Source organism: Macaca nemestrina, chromosome 10 (genome assembly GCF_043159975.1).
Source record: "Macaca nemestrina isolate mMacNem1 chromosome 10, mMacNem.hap1, whole genome shotgun sequence".
NCBI classification, from domain to species: domain Eukaryota; kingdom Metazoa; phylum Chordata; class Mammalia; order Primates; family Cercopithecidae; genus Macaca; species Macaca nemestrina.
In genome coordinates this window covers 134,019,477-134,035,622 of record NC_092134.1, presented here as the reverse complement: position 1 = coordinate 134,035,622, position 16,146 = coordinate 134,019,477, and the positions used below count along the sequence as shown (strand labels likewise).

The 16,146-nt window shown below is 33.8% G+C and overlaps 1 protein-coding gene across 5 annotated transcripts in view; it reads left to right on the top strand.

The window, feature by feature from the left end:
* Window positions 1-16,146, top strand: part of LOC105463187 (NKG2-C type II integral membrane protein-like) — a 27,375-nt gene extending 11,229 nt beyond the window's left edge. Inside the window, exons 6-12 of one of the 5 annotated variants that reach the window (XM_071072255.1) lie at window positions 166-260; window positions 11,304-11,402; window positions 11,676-11,720; window positions 12,190-12,234; window positions 12,781-12,932; window positions 14,525-14,625; window positions 15,505-16,145. In XM_071072255.1, coding sequence (XP_070928356.1) covers window positions 166-260; window positions 11,304-11,402; window positions 11,676-11,720; window positions 12,190-12,234; window positions 12,781-12,932; window positions 14,525-14,625; window positions 15,505-15,616 — 649 coding nt within the window. In that variant the 3' untranslated portion in view covers window positions 15,617-16,145. Of the gene's footprint in view, window positions 1-165; window positions 261-10,423; window positions 10,930-11,303; window positions 11,403-11,675; window positions 11,721-12,189; window positions 12,235-12,780; window positions 12,933-14,524; window positions 14,626-15,504 lie in introns of those variants that run through there. The other 4 variants (XM_071072252.1, XM_071072251.1, XM_071072254.1 and 1 more) reach the window with 4 other exon arrangements.

Here is a 16,146-nt window from a genome sequence, read left to right as displayed (position 1 = left end):
GGAACCACGCTATTGAGTGTTCAGAATAATGACTCTTACTAATATTATGAAAAATTTAATTACCCTTTTCCATAAAGTTCTTTTCTTACAGTACATGGAAAATGTTTTTGTCTCATGAATCATTTGCCTAAAATGTAACAGAATATGGATTTCTTTCCATTACAGGATAAAAGAGTCAGATCATGCTGAACATAACTGTGCAATGCTACATGTACGTGGACTCAAATCAGACGAGTGTGGATCTTCAAAAATATATCATTGTAAGCATAAGCTTTAGAAGTAAAGCGTTTGCGTTTGCAGTGCATCAGATAAATTTTATATTTCTTAAAATAGAAATAATATTATGATTGCATAAATCTTGAAATGAATTATGTTATTTGCTCTAATAAGAAAATTCTAAATCAATTATTGAAGTAGGATACACACAATTACTAAAGTACAGATATCCCAGCATTCGTGTCGGGCTCGTTTTTCGCAACATGATATTTGTGGTATTCAGCCTTTCTAAAAGTTGTATGTTATATGAGTCAGTTTCTATGAAGTATCAAGAACAGTCAAACCCATGGAGACAGAAAGTAGAATAGTGGTTGCCAATGCCTAAGGGAGGTGGAAATAGGAGATGACCACTAATTGCTAGAAAGTTTCTTTGTGTCATGATGAAAACTTTCTAAATTTCAGTAGTGGTGATGGTTGTAACTCTGTGAACATACTAAACATCATTGATTTTTAATCATTTTAAGTGGGTGAAATTTATGCTTTGTGCATGACACTTCAATAAAGCTATCCAGAAAAAAAAAAAAAAAGCCTCTCCTGGGATTGTTTGTGACTGCATTTATTCTCTAATTTTCAAAGATTAGCTTGTTTATAATATTCACTTTTCTAATCAACATAGTGTTTCCTTCAATATACTGTGTTATCTTTAACTTCTATTGTATTTTGTATTTGGGGGATTGAAGTCATACAGAAATGTAGGTATTTTATATTCATGCTTTTGTAAGTGGCATCCTGATTCTAAAATTCTCTTTAGTAATGTTTGTTGTTAGAAATACAATTGATGTCTGCATTTTTATTTTATATCTACTTATTCCACTGATTTAATATATTTAAATCTATTATATCAACTATTGATTTTTTTCTGGGTGTTCTATATAAAGAGCATTTTATCTGCAAATCATCACACTTTTATTTTTTTTAATCCATGTGCTATAACTTAGTTTTATTTTCGTTTATTTTCACTGGCTAGGGTTTTATACCCATAGTTGAACAGAAGGTACAATCAAAGTTCTGTGTGTATCATATGTATCGTTTTCTGGTTTTGGCAAAAAATACTTCAACATGTTATTCATATTTACAAAGCTTTTGTCTTTTTCATTCTATTTTTCTCGTATTGAAGCAGTTTTGTAATATTCCTATTTTCTAATAGATTTTTATCAATTGTAACATTTTTTATTAATTTGTGTCAGTTGGAGTGATATATGTTTTGTTTATATAACTTTTTATAAACTTCTTTTATTTTTTCAAATGTTAAACCCGCCTTTGTTTCTGAAATAAATCCATGATGATCATTGTATATTTCCCTCATAAAATATCAAAGTATCAGTGCTGGCTGGGTGTGGTGGCTCAGGCCTGTAATCCAACCCATTTGGGAGGCTGAGGCAAGGGGATCACAAGGTCAAGAAATTGAGACCATCCTGGCCAACGTGCTGAAACCCCATCTGTACTAAAAATACAAAAATTAGCTGGACATGGTGGTTCACACCTATAGTCCCAGCTGCTGGAGAGGCTGAGGCAGGAGAATCACTTTAAACCAGGGGTGGGAGGTTGCAGTGAGCCGAGAGCGCACAACTGCACTCCAACCTGGCAACAGGAGACTCTGTCTCAAAAAAAAAAATCGGTGCATATGTATTTTATGTAGGGTAAGATTTGTTTCTTCATCTGTGTTCGCAAGGATATTTGACCATGTTTTTATTCATAACTATATTCTTGAAAGGTTCGGTATCCAGGCTATCTCGGGAAGAATTTCTGTTTTTCTATAACCTGGAAGCATTTGTTGAGAGTACTGCTTTATTTTTAAATGTTATCATTCCCTGTTATGCCATCTGTTTGTAGACTATTTTTGTAGGAAAGTTTATGTCTAAACTGAATTTATTTAATACATGTAGGATATACTCAGATTTCTATTTGAGGTACTGCATTTGGTAATGAGTATTCATGAATTTTCTATTTCATATAGACATTAAAATGTAATAAAAATATACTTTTATTGCCTCTAAATAACTGTACAGACCATAATGGTATTTCCATGTTTAATCTAGAAATACGCCAGTTCTGGTGGCTCAAGTCTATAATCCCAGTACTTTGGGAGGCATCACTGTGCCCAGCCCTTATCAATTTTTTAAAATGTTAAATTTATTATTTTTGTGGATGTGTTAATAGGTGTATATTCTTAGTAGTCTTTCATCAAACTTTAAAGACATTTTCAATGAAAATACCTTTGGCCTTTCTCTTCTCTCTATTGTAACATTATTCTTTATTGTGATTGTTTACTGTTTATTCATTTTTTTCTTATACATTACTTGTATTTAATTTTAGCTTTTCTATTTTTAATTTATTTCAGTGCATTCACAGGTAATTTAATTTTTAGGCCATCTTTTGTAATATATGTACATTGAGGGCAATCAGTTTTTACAAGAAAGACTTTCTTTTTTCCGTATAATTCATATAAAATTTGTGACCATTCACTTTGATAATTTCGTTCACCCATATGTTATTTAGACATGTGTTATTGAATTTAAAACCATGTAAGGTTGGCAGATTTTTTTATTGACTTCTGTGGTAGGTAAACTGTAGTTAGAACATTTTCTATGAAGCTGGAAATATTCTTCATCTTTGTACACAAAGATGTGGCTAGTGTGCTGAGAAACTGGTTTTACATGTTCTTTATTTTGTATTAATTAATGCTGTGTTAGAATAGCTATTTTTTAACTGTCCACTGGCCAAGCTTGGCTAGTGGCACTACATTGAAATTGTAGTCCTATATTTTTTACTAATATGCTTAGAATTATGAGCTTATAGTGTATTTGAGAAAAATATGTGAAATTAAATATGTGAGTATTCTACATACGTGAGTGTGTGCATATGAGTGATAACTACTTGTCTAGTTCTAATCTTTCTATAGGCTCCCTGGCCTGTTTATGTGTTAAGCACTGAGAGAAAAGTGTTTAAAACTCCCATTTATGATTGTTTACTCATTCACGTTCTTCAATTATATGTTGAACTTGTATCATTAGGTACATGCAATGATAAAAATGTATATTACTAGTGGTTTCGAAAGTTAATCTAACATTATGAAGCATGCTTTTTCAATTCCAGTAAAGGGCTTGCCTTATATTAAGACAGCACATTAACTGTAATAGTGTTCTACCAGTTCGTGGGGCAAGGTATGTTTTTAAATATTTTATCTTCATCTTTTCTTTTTTAAATATTTCAATTTTAATTTCAGTGGGTACATAGCAGGTGTATATGTTTATTGGGTACATGAGTTGTTTTGAGACAGACGTGCAATGCATAATAATGACACCATGTAAAAATGTTGTATCCATCTCCCTAAGGATTTATCCTTTGTGTTACAATCTAATTATACTGTTTAATTATTTTAAAATGTACAATTAAATTATTATCAACTGTAGTGACCCTGTTGTGCTATCAAACACTAGGTCTCATTCATCCTTTCTAAATATTTTTATAGAAATTAATTAAACATTTTCACCTCCATACTACTACCCTTCCACTATCCATCTCAATCTCTGGTAACCATCCTTCTACTCTGTCTCTCCATGAGTTCAATTGTTGTGATGTTTAAATCCCACAAGTAAGTGAGAGCCTGTGATGATTGCCTTTCTGTGACTGGCTTATTTTACTGAACATAATGACCCCTGGTTCCATTCATGTTGTAGCAGATGACAGGGTCTCATTCTTTTTATGACTGAATATTACTCCATTGTTTATATATACTGCATTTTCTTTGTCCATTCCTCTGTGGATGGGCACTCAGGTAGCTTCCACATCTTGGCTATCGTGAACAGTGCTGCAACAAACATGGGATTACAGCTATCCCTCAGATATACTGATTTTCTTTCTTTTGCGTATATACTTGGGAGTGGGATTGCCAGATCATATGGTAGCTCTACTTTCATATTCATTTTTCTTTATGCTTACATGAAAGGAATGTCTCATAAAGACAACAGTTATTACTGAATATATACATTCTTTGCTTTTACCTTCAAATTACTCTATACTTAATATAATTATCAATCTCTAAAAGATAAACCTTATGTATTTTGTTTGTATTGAAATATAGAACCACAGGTGTTAATTATAACTTAATTTTATTACATTCTGATTGAACACTACCAAGTGTTTAAACTCTGTTTTTCACTTATGTTTTCATAATAAATATTTTCATTGTTTACTTTCCACATGCAAACTTGTTAATTTAATACAATTTACACCAAACCTGCTGGCACTTTGATCTTGGGCCTCCCTGCTCTCTGAACTGTGAGTAATATATCTGTATGGTTAATACATTGCTTGGTTTGTGATATTTTATTATACCAGTACAAACAAAGTAAGATTACTCTCTATTTTGTTTACCAATTAGCTTGTATCTGCTCCCCAAATTCTAATATAAATATTTATTTCAGTGTTGGAAACTTTGTCATTAATACACTATTCAATATCCAATTCGGTATATCCACATAATTCCTTTAAGTCTTCTTTTTGAATATCCAAGTTTTCATTGGGAATCTGTGTTTAATCTATTGAAGATATTTAAATTTTATTTTCATTAATAACTAATTCACTCTAATTTCTTAAATTCATTGAAAATTATTTCATGTTACATTTAAAGTACATTTTCAGTTCTTATTGAATTCCAACTTACCCATAACCCATAGGAAACCAGATATTGCCATTATTTGCAATAGTCACAGTAATACATATGTACGTTCGGCATTAGGGTTCTCCTGACTGACGGAACTAAGAGGATACGTGTATATATGAAAGGGGGTTTATTAGGGAGAATTGGCTCACACAATCACAAGGCAAAGTCCCACAATAGGCCATCTGCAAGCTGGGGAAGAACGAAGCCAGTAGTGGCTCAGTCTGAGTTAGAAGCCTTAAAGTCAGAGAAGCCTAAAGTGCAGCCTTCAGTCTGTGGCCGAAGTCCCAGGAGCCCCTGTAAAACCACTGGTGTAATTACAAGAGTCCAAAGGCTGAAGAACTTGGAGTCTGATGTCCAAGGGCAGGAGGGTTGGAAGGAAGCATCCAGCACGGGAGAAAAATTAAAGTCGAGCACTCAGCAAGGCAGCTTACCCCACCTTCTTCTAGCTGCTTTGTTCTACTCGCTCTGGCAGCCATTGGATGGTGCCCACCCACATTGAGGATGGGTCGTCTACGCCCAGTCCGCTGACTCAAATATCAATCTCCTCTGCCAACACCGTCACAGATACAGCCAGAAACAACACTTTAGCAGCTATCTAGGCATCCTTCCATCCAATCCAGTTGACACCTAATATTAATCATTGTAAGTTCTGTGTGTGTGTGTGTATTTAGGTCATATAAACATATATATATGTACACATCATATACAGTAAATTCTAATTACTCCAGTTATCTTGTGTAATTTTTGTTTTCTTTTTGTATATTTATTGTGCCTTTGTATAAGCATAAATTTCATTCACATTAAATGCTCAAACAGTAGGAACCTGTATTTCGATTAACAAAGAACATGATATACTGTCACATGGCACAAAATGTTTTGGTCAATGACAGACTGCACATAGATAGTGGTCCCATTAGATTATTACGGAGCTGAAAAATTCCTGTGACTTAGTGATGTCATAGCAATAGTTGCAGTACAGTGTATTATTCACATGTCTGTGGTGATGCTGATGTAAACAAATTACCATGCTGCCAGTGGAATAGAGTATAGCACACACAATTACATATACTACATAACATTTGATAATGATAATACATAAACAGTGTTACTGGTTTATGTATTTAACGTAGTGTACTTTTAATTATTATTTTAGAGTGTACTCCTTTTACTTCTGCAAAATCAGTTACCTGAGAAACAACCTTGGACAGGTCCTGCAGGAGGAATTCCAGAAGAAGGCCTTGTTACCATAGGAGAGGACGGCTGCACATGTGTTATTGCCCCTGAACCTCCCAGTGGGACAAGATGTGGAGGGGATGACAGTGATATTGATCTGGATGACACTGTGTAGGCTTAGGCTAATGCGTGTGTTTGTGTTAGTTTTTTTAGAAGGTTAAAAAGAAAAATTAAAATGAAAAATAGAAAAAAGCTTGTAGAATAAGAATATAAAGAAAATAGTTTTTAAGGCCGTGCAATTTCTGTTTTTAAATAAAGGATATTTAAAAAGAGGCAGAAAGTTTTCAAAAATTGAAAAATTTAGAAACCAGCAAAATTGCAGTAAGCTAATTTATTATTAGCTAAAGAAAAAACGTGCTGCATAACTATAGTGTACCCTAGTATAGAGTTTATGAATCCTGCAGTAGTGTGCTGTAATATCCTAGACCGTGACTTTCACTTGCTACTTACTCACTGACTTACCCAGGGAAAATGCCATTTCCACAGGCTTCATTCATAGTCAGTGCCCTATAAAAGCATGCCATTTTTTCCCCCTTTTTTTAAAATGATATTTTACTGTTTTTTATGTTTATATATGATTAGATAAACAAAAATTATCATTCTGTTTATTGCTTACATTATTCACTACAGTAACATGTTGTACAGGTTTGTATCCTTGGAGCAATAGTCTATCCCATATAACATAGGTGTGTAGTAGCTGTACCATCTAGGTTTATGTAAATACACTCTATGGTGTTGACTCAGGGATGAAATTGCCTAAAGACACATCCCTCAGAAGTATCCCTGTCATTAAGCAAACAATTACAGTATAACACTATTTAATGGCAAACTCCAAGTGGATGTTTGTAGCAGTAGTAGACATCAGTATTTCAAACTGAAACAAAAAACATTAGTGAATGATATGTTATGTTATGTGGCATCCTTAGTGAATGATTTCACTGTTTTAATTCCATAATATGACTAACAGAAAAAACCTAGTTAATGAAAATGTAATAAAATGTACATATAAAAAATGTACTTGTAGTAGAAATAGATACAATATAAACACAAGCATATATGCATATAACATTATTAATTTATTTTGTGAAAATATATTACAATATATTTTACAGAAAAACATATACACCTACCAACATTAGCCATTCTGATGGAAGGGCAAATAATAATTCTCAGTGCAAAGAAATAAATATAGATTTAAATTTCAACTTTTTAGATTTCAGAGAATGGCCAGGCACAGTGGCTCATGCCTGTAATCCCAGCACTTTGGAAGGCTGAGGCAGATGGATAACGAGGTCAGGAGATTGAGACCATCCTGGCTAACACGGTGAAACCTCGTCTACTAAAAATACAAAAAATTAGCTAGGCATGCTAGTGCACGCCTGTAATCCCAGCTACTCGGGAGGCTGAGGCAGGAGAATCACTTGAGCCCAGGAGGTGGAGGTTGCAGTGAGCTGAGATGGCACCACTGTACTCCAGCCTGGGCAATAGAATTATGCATAAACATTCACCCTTTTCTTGATAGAAAATAAATGATGAAAAGATTTTATTTAATATGACTAGATAATTTATAGTTTTTTTCCTGATATTCGTATACCATTTTTTTAAAATTTTTGTTTACTTATTTTTGAGACAAGGTCTGGCTCTGTCAGCCAGGCTGCAGTGCAGTGACACTAACTCAGTTCACTACAGCCTTGACCTCCAGGGCTCAAGCGATCTCCAGTCTCAGCCTCCAGTGCAGCTGGGACTACAAGCAAACACCAGCATCCTCGGCTAATTTTTTTTGTTTGTTTGTTTTGAAGAGATGGGGTTTCATCCTGTGTATCATGCTGACCTCAAACTCCTGAGCTCAAGTGATTCTGGATGCTGGGATCACTGACATGAGCTACCACACCCCGGCACTCATGTATCATTTTACTTATGTTTTAAAAAATATCTGTTTTCTGTCCTCCCCATTTTTAAGTAGGTGATATCTTAAAAATTGCTTTTACCTCCCTACTTAGTTTAACTTAAGCTTTAATCATTAAAACAAATATTTCTATTAAAATTGAGACAATAAGTCATGATTAGAGAAGGAATCGGTGAACAATATTGTAGGTAGTTTTTTATTAGATCAGTCTCTGGCATAGAGATATAGTTCAGTATTGTTTAATATTTTATTCTTTCAAGAGACATTTATTTTAATCAGAGGAATCTGGTTAACTTACATAAAGAAGAAAAATGAATGAGGGAATTTTAAGAACTACGGCAAAGAAATCAAGAAGATAAGTTTGAAAATTCATGTCAGTTACAGTAAAGTTGAAAACGTAGCATTTTCTGAAAACAGTGACAAGTACATTAAATTCCGATTGATAAGATTATTCAAATATTTTAGTATGATAACAGAGATAGAGGTGTATGATAAAGAAGTATATAATGCCAACTTTTAGGCAGCTTGTCTAAAGGTGGAAAGTAAACATATAAGATACTTTTAAAAAGTTACAAGATTTTGGTGTTTGTGACTGAGAAGGAAACAATCAACTCCATGGGTCAAATCTCTGCTCTCCCCCCACCCTGTCGACTATTAAAATAATTTCTAAGAGGCACTGAAAATGGACGAACTAAATGCCACCCTAGCCACCCAAAGTCTCCTATATTATAGAGTGTGTGATGAGATAAACTGATTCAAAATAGCCCTAGGGTGAGAATTTCCTGTTCAAATCTGAAGTGACACATTGGCGAGGAATCTACTTTTTCCACTCTTGCCTCACTCTGACCCTTCAAAGGGCAGTCTGTGAAGATCACAGATAAGGTTTGTGTCTTTAGGAGGTAACCTGACCTCTCCACTGAAGGGCGTGTGGCTTTCTGGTGACAGAAGGTATGTGTTGCTACTCTCCCTGTTTCTCTACTTGCTCATCTCATTTAGTAGAAGATTGTAAATACTGACTGTGATGCACCTGAGATAAAGTTTATATAGAGTAAAATCAAGGTAGAACTCTCTTCATGTGAATAATTCAAGGTGAAAAACGAGCCAAAATATAAAATACGTTTGAGAATTTCTTAGAGTTATTGCCTGTGGAGAATCACTCAAGTAGATGCACACATAATAATAGGTTTGCCAATCAATGTAATTCAGAGTGAAACCCATAACCATCATGACAATGAACAATTCATTTTGGATTTTGTAATCCTTACTGGCTTAATTGTATATTACATTTAGAGCAACCTCTAAAAATTTTTTTTAAAATGGATACCTCAAATTGTGAATGTCAAACATTAATTCTCAATCTCATACCTGGATTTAATGAAAGTAGTTTTAATTTTTAATAAAAGCAAGGATGAAGTCATTTCCATAAAATGCATCTGACCTGAATTATAAACAATTGGAAGACCTGAAACAATTGAACCGAACATTGCAAAACAGATGTACCACACTGACATGAGATGCCTAATTAATGAGTTATTTTACACACTCTAATGCCAATCAGAAATAATAAAATGGTAATTGCGTTAAAAATAGGCAAAATATATATTATATATTCAGTGTTAACATGTCCCAGGTTGTGTGTTTAGTTTTGCATGTAGTATACTTTATAAATTATTTTTCCCAATGTAGATTAGTAAACTAGGTTAGTAGACACGCAGTAATTTAGTAAAGGTCACCCATTATAACTTGCAAAGCTAGAATTAATTGTAGTCTCACTGACTACAGAGCTCATTGACTAGATTATTAAATTACATTATCTGAACTATTACAATTACTTATACAACCAAAGCGACCTTCACTGACTTCTACAACCATAGGAGCTTTCTGAAAGTTTGATTGGACACTGTTCTTCCACAGATGGCCCACACGTTTATTCATCATTTTAAGTTTTCCAATTTAAGTCCTTAAATCAATTACCAATTTCTTGTGTAAAAGAAGCAATTTAAAAATGCATTTTGTTTTCAATAGTATTTACTTTATGCATAGAGTAATGTACTGTTTTACAAGATATAAGATATATTTTTAAAATCTTAATGAATTTTCCAATTTCCTAATTTAGAAAAAAAATCATTTGACAATACCTCATGTCCTTTTAAAAAATGAATTTTTAGTATAAGAAGTTACTCTATATGCTAACAGAACTATTTTATCTTATGGCACAATATGCTTAACCATCAGGGAATCTTAAACCTATCATAAGAAATAGTGTATTTGTATTTCTAAATACAGTATTTTCATTGTTAACATATGCATTCTATTGGTGCTAAATATTTTTGAAGAATTTAAACTTAATTTAATACAAATTTTTTTCATGAACTTCCTATTTCTCACAGGTTTAATGTTTTTATTGTTTCCACTAGATATATTATGTCAAATACAGAATATGTCTAAAAAAATACCAATTGTATCATGTGATTTTTGCTTAAAGCTTTAGGGAATTAGTACCAGCATTTTACATTGGTTAACAGCAAAGTAAACATTACTGCTCAGTCCCAACATATGCAAATTGCCTATACCAGGGATCCTATCAAAATATACACCGTTTATAGCTTCTTAAGTACAGTTATCGTAGAGCACAGTCCCTGACATCACACAGCTGCAGAGATGAATAAACAAAGAGGAACCTTCTCAGAAGTGAGTCTGGCCCAGGATCCAAAGAGGCAGCAAAGGAAACCTAAAGGCAATAAAAGCTCCATTTCAGGAACCGAACAGGAAATATTCCAAGTAGAATTAAACCTTCAAAATCCTTCTGTGAATCATCAAGGGATTGATGAAATACATGACTGCCAAGGTAACACATTAAATAGATCTTCGATATTATTGTTCTAGGACGTACAGTTGAGTGCAGAAGGGTGGGGAAAGATTAGCGAATATTTTGCACTTGTGAGAATCAGAGTTCATAATTGGGATCTAATATTCTAATATGACATCAGAAGACTAATTTTATTAGGGCATTGTTCAACCGTACTCGGCGATCCACTCATGGAACATTATGTTTCCTGAAAATGAACTGGTATATTCTGAGAGAAAGATTACCAGAGTAGATGTAGATTTAGAGGCCAGAGGTTATCATTATGTTTCCCTGTGCATGTGGGTTCTCTAGTATGGAATCCTAATCAACTCTCTATCTCCCCTCTCTCAGTGCCTCTATTTCTCTCCCTGCAGGTTTACTGCCACCTCCAGAGAAGCTCACTGCTGAGGTCCTGGGAATCATTTGCATTGTCCTGATGGCCACTGTGTTAAAAACAATAGTTCTTATTCCTTGTAAGCACATTCTTGAAAGATTAGACGGGAACATTTTACTTTAATGCTTGGAAGTGCCTCAAAATATTTCATACTGTTGAAGAATAGAACTCTCATTGTAATGTTTATTTCAGAGATCTATTACTTCATTTATTTTTTACAGAAAAAGTTAATTTCATTAAAGATTGTCCCCATTTTAAATAACACACAAAGTTTCAAAGTAAGAAACTAAACTTGTTATGGTTTATCTAGATATTAGTTTTTACAAAAATCATTTTAATTTTTCTATTACAGTCCCGGAGCAGAGCAATTCTTCCCTGAATACAAGAACCCAGAAAGGTACATTTTTATTTTCAACGTTCAGATATTAGTATAATTTGGACCCAGAAGTAATATGGTTATTCTGAACTTTTCACAACATAAATAACAAAATCATTGTAGAGAATATGTGTTTATTTTTGTGTGTGTGTAACCTATCTGTATATATATACACACACATACACATACGATGTATTTTCTGAATTCATAATTCAAATGCATGCTATAGGAGAAAAGTATTTAGAAAAACGAATTAATTTTTGAAAGTGGTTACGTCAAATACTACAAGAGATGGTGAAGTTTTGTGCTAAAGTCTTTAAAAATATTTCTTTCGAAGATCTAGTCATTTATTTTTATAGAAAAAGTGAATTTTATTAAAGATTGTCCCCATTTTAAATAACACACAAAGTTTCAAAGTAAGAAACTAAACTCATTATGGTTTATCTAGATACTAGTTTTTATAAAACTCATTTTAATTTTTCTATTACAATCCTGGAACAGAACAATTCTTTCCCGAATACAAGAACTCAGAAAGGTACACTTTTATTTTCAACGTTCTGATATTAGTACAATTTATATTTTGTGTCTGTTTTAAGGCATATAAAAGAATGATGGCATTTTTGCAGAAAATAAGCCATAAAATTCAGCCATAAATATTTATAAACAAAGATTATAAGGCAGCATTTCCTTTTCTCCGATAAGTAGAAATACTCACTTAAAATCATTCTACCCTCTTTCTCTCAATTAACAGAAGTTTCCTACTGCTATGAGATGATATGAAATGAATAATTTTACTATCCTAAAAAAGCAGTTGTGTATCAGTGACGTTCAAGACATGTGTAGAGTGTATTTTTTTTGGTGGTTTGCTTTATATGGGAACACGATTAGGGATGACAGGCTAACCCTTGTCTGTGCATGTGTGTATGACTGACTCGGTTATTTAAAAACATATATTTATAAGCCTGTAAGGATGCATAAATATGTTAAGCACATACAGGTTTATACTGTTGCAAATATGTAAATGAATTTTCATTTGTAAACGTTCATATTGTTCTGCATAGTAATTCATATCTTTATTTAGTACGTCATTGTGGCCATTGTCCTGAGGAGTGGATTACATATTCCAACAGTTGTTATTACATTGGCAAGGAAAAAAGAACTTGGGCAGAGAGTTTGCTGGCCTGTGCTTCAAAGAACTCTAGTCTGCTTTCTATAGATAATGAAGAAGAAATGGTAAGATATAAATGTTTCAAAGATTTTATGAAAAGCTTCTTTCAGTGAATAATACATTTGTAGGAAACATCCATGTGTGTGTACATATAATTATCTTATATATTTTCAAGTTTATGTAATATTCAATTGATTGACTTAATGTTTCTAAAGTTATATACTGCTAATGTACTTTTATTTTCAGTTTTTGTTTTCAAGGAAAACCATGCTTCTATAAATACTTTGAATACACAATAAATGTTGCATCTAATTTTATCAGGAATGATATGATCTGATCATGCAGATTGATTGCAAAGTGCATGAACTCATGTGATATAAGACAGATCATGAAATAAAAGTTTCCAGCTCTAGCAGTTCCACCCCTGTGTGTACACTTATCACTTACCCTGACTCCTCTCCAAAACACTGTCTTGACTTTTAAAATTATAAATAGCATTTGCCTGTTCTTGAATTTATATAAAGGGAATCATACAGTGTGAATTTCATGTCTGTGTTTTTCACTCCTATCTGATATTTGTGCAATTCTTCCATATTATTGCAGTTATCAGTAGTATGTTACTGTTCACTGCTGTACTATGTACAAACAACACTAAGAATCCATTGAGTCCTTGTCTCTGGATGGGGAAGTGGGTCTCCTGCCCTCAGGGACAAAGAGGACCCTGGGTTGTGCACTGGTAGTCATGGGGTCGCTTTGCTGATCCCCCTCACCCACATCCACCCTGCTTTCTCTTGGAATGAGAAGGAAGCACTTCCTCTGGCTGTATTGATAGCAGGTCTCCTGGTAGCTCATCCTCGCCAGTGGTACCAGCCTCGCCTGGTGGTGTGGAGGTGACTCCCCTTCAATACAGAGCAGGAGTGAGCTTTGCTGGGCCTCCTCCTGTTGCCAGGTTGGGTGCGGGGAAACAGCAGGCCTAGGTCACCTTCTTCTGTCGTGTGGGGGACTTCACATGCTCGCTTGGACACTTTGTTGATCCCTGATGCTAGGGTCCCAGACAATGTCATCTATCTCTTTTCGCCTTTCAGAGTTCTCCATTGTTTTTATCTTTCATTAATCACAGGGTTATAATTGTGTTTAGCCGGGAGTACCAGAGAGAGATGAGTCTACACCACCCGGTCAGGACCACTGTTATTCCACCAAAACCAAATCAGTTAAAAGTGAGGGCTTATCTAGTTAAAGAATGGTGTGGTGCCCAGAAAACCCAATCTGTAGCTTCTATGTCATTTATTTCCAAATGACAACCTCTCATTCCGCTTCTAAATCTCCAACTCTGGGAAATATAGTACAAAAATAGATTGATTTCGTCACAGTATCTGGAGGAATGAATGCACAGTATCACTAAACTTATTTAAATCCTTCCTGGGTTTATTCCGTCAATTGTGGTCACTATTATAATGCAAGAATTAAAAGGTCCTTATTAACATGACAATAAGAATGAAAGTACTAAGTATAAATGTTGAAGAGTTCATTTATATCAAAATTATAAACATTTATGAAAAATTTTGGTACTGCAAATAGTGGTTTTCAACTTTAATATATTGCTTTTATAATGTTTTCATAATTATTATTTAAGTGAAAATTCTTCCTTTTCTTTTAGAAATTTCTGACCTCCATTTTATCTTCCTCGTGGATTGATGTGTTTCGTGACAGCAGTCATCATCCATGGGTGACAATCAACGGTTTGACTTTCAAACATGAGTAAGTTGTTTTTTATGGTGCTATATAAAAATATATATAAATGGTAAATTCAGAAGAATAATATGAATAAATATATGTGGACTCATTGACATGAAGAAAGATGTGGAAAGTTAGTGAAATGTTGACATAAATATTTTACAAAAGATCATAGTAGTCCATAATGTCTACCCACTGATTAGTCACCTAGTAACCCTCTTGGTTATCAGATGGACCAGGGGTGTCCAATCTTTGGCTTCTGTGGGCCACATTGGAAGAAGAAGAATAGTCTTGGCCCACACATAAAATACACTAACACTAATGATAGCTGACGAGCTAAAAATGTATATATATAGATCTCAGAATGTTTTCAGAAAGTTTATGTATTTGTGTTGGGCCGCATTCAAAGCTGTCCTGGGTCACGTGCGGCCCATGGGCAGCGAGTTGGACAAGCTTGAGATGGACTCTCAGGGAATTGCAGAGCTTGTTTTTATTAAAAAGCCATGCTTACTTTTTTCTTAAGAATATCCTCAAAGCACAGTAGTAGTGCTGTTGGCATATCGCTATAATTTTTATTGGTAGTTATTGTTGTCAATCTTTTACTGTGCCTAATTTAGAAATTATACTTTATCATAGTTATGAATGTGTAGAGAAAACATAATCTCTCTATAGGTTCTGTACTATCTGCCGTTTCAGGCATCCACTGGGGTCTTGAAACATATCACCCGTGGATGAAGGGGAACCACGATATTGAGTGTTCAGAATAATGACTCTTACTAATATTATGAGAAATTTAATTGCCCTTTTCCATAAAGTTCTTTTCTTACAGTACATGGAAAATGTTTTTGTCTCATGAATCATTTGCCTAAAATGTAACAGAATATGGATTTCTTTCCATTACAGGATAAAAGAGTCAGATCATGCTGAACATAACTGTGCAATGCTACATGCACATGGACTTTCTTCAGACGAGTGTGGATCTTCAAAAATATATCATTGTAAGCATAAGCTTTAGAAGTAAAGCGTTTGCGTTTGCAGTGCATCAGATAAATTTTATATTTCTTAAAATAGAAATAATATTATGATTGCATAAATCTTAAAATGAATTACGTTATTTGCTCTAATAAGAAAATTCTAAGTCAATTATTGAAGTAGGATACATACAATTACTAAAGTACAGATATCCCAGCATTCGTGTCGGGCTCGTTTTTCGCAACATGATATTTGTGGTATTCAGCCTTTCTAAAAGTTGCATGTTATATGAGTCAGTTTCTATGAAGTATCAAGAACAGTCAAACCCATGGAGACACAAAGTTGAATAGTGGTTGTCAATGCCTAAGGGAAGTTGAAATAGGAGATGACCACTAATTGATAGAACGTTTATTTGTGTGGTGATGAAAACTTCCTAAATTTCAGTAGTGGTGATGGTTGTAACTCTGTGAATATACTAAACATCATTGATTTTTAATCATTTTAAGTGGATGAAATTTATGCTTTGTACATGACACTTCAATAAAGCTATCCAGAAAAAAAAAAAGCGTCTCC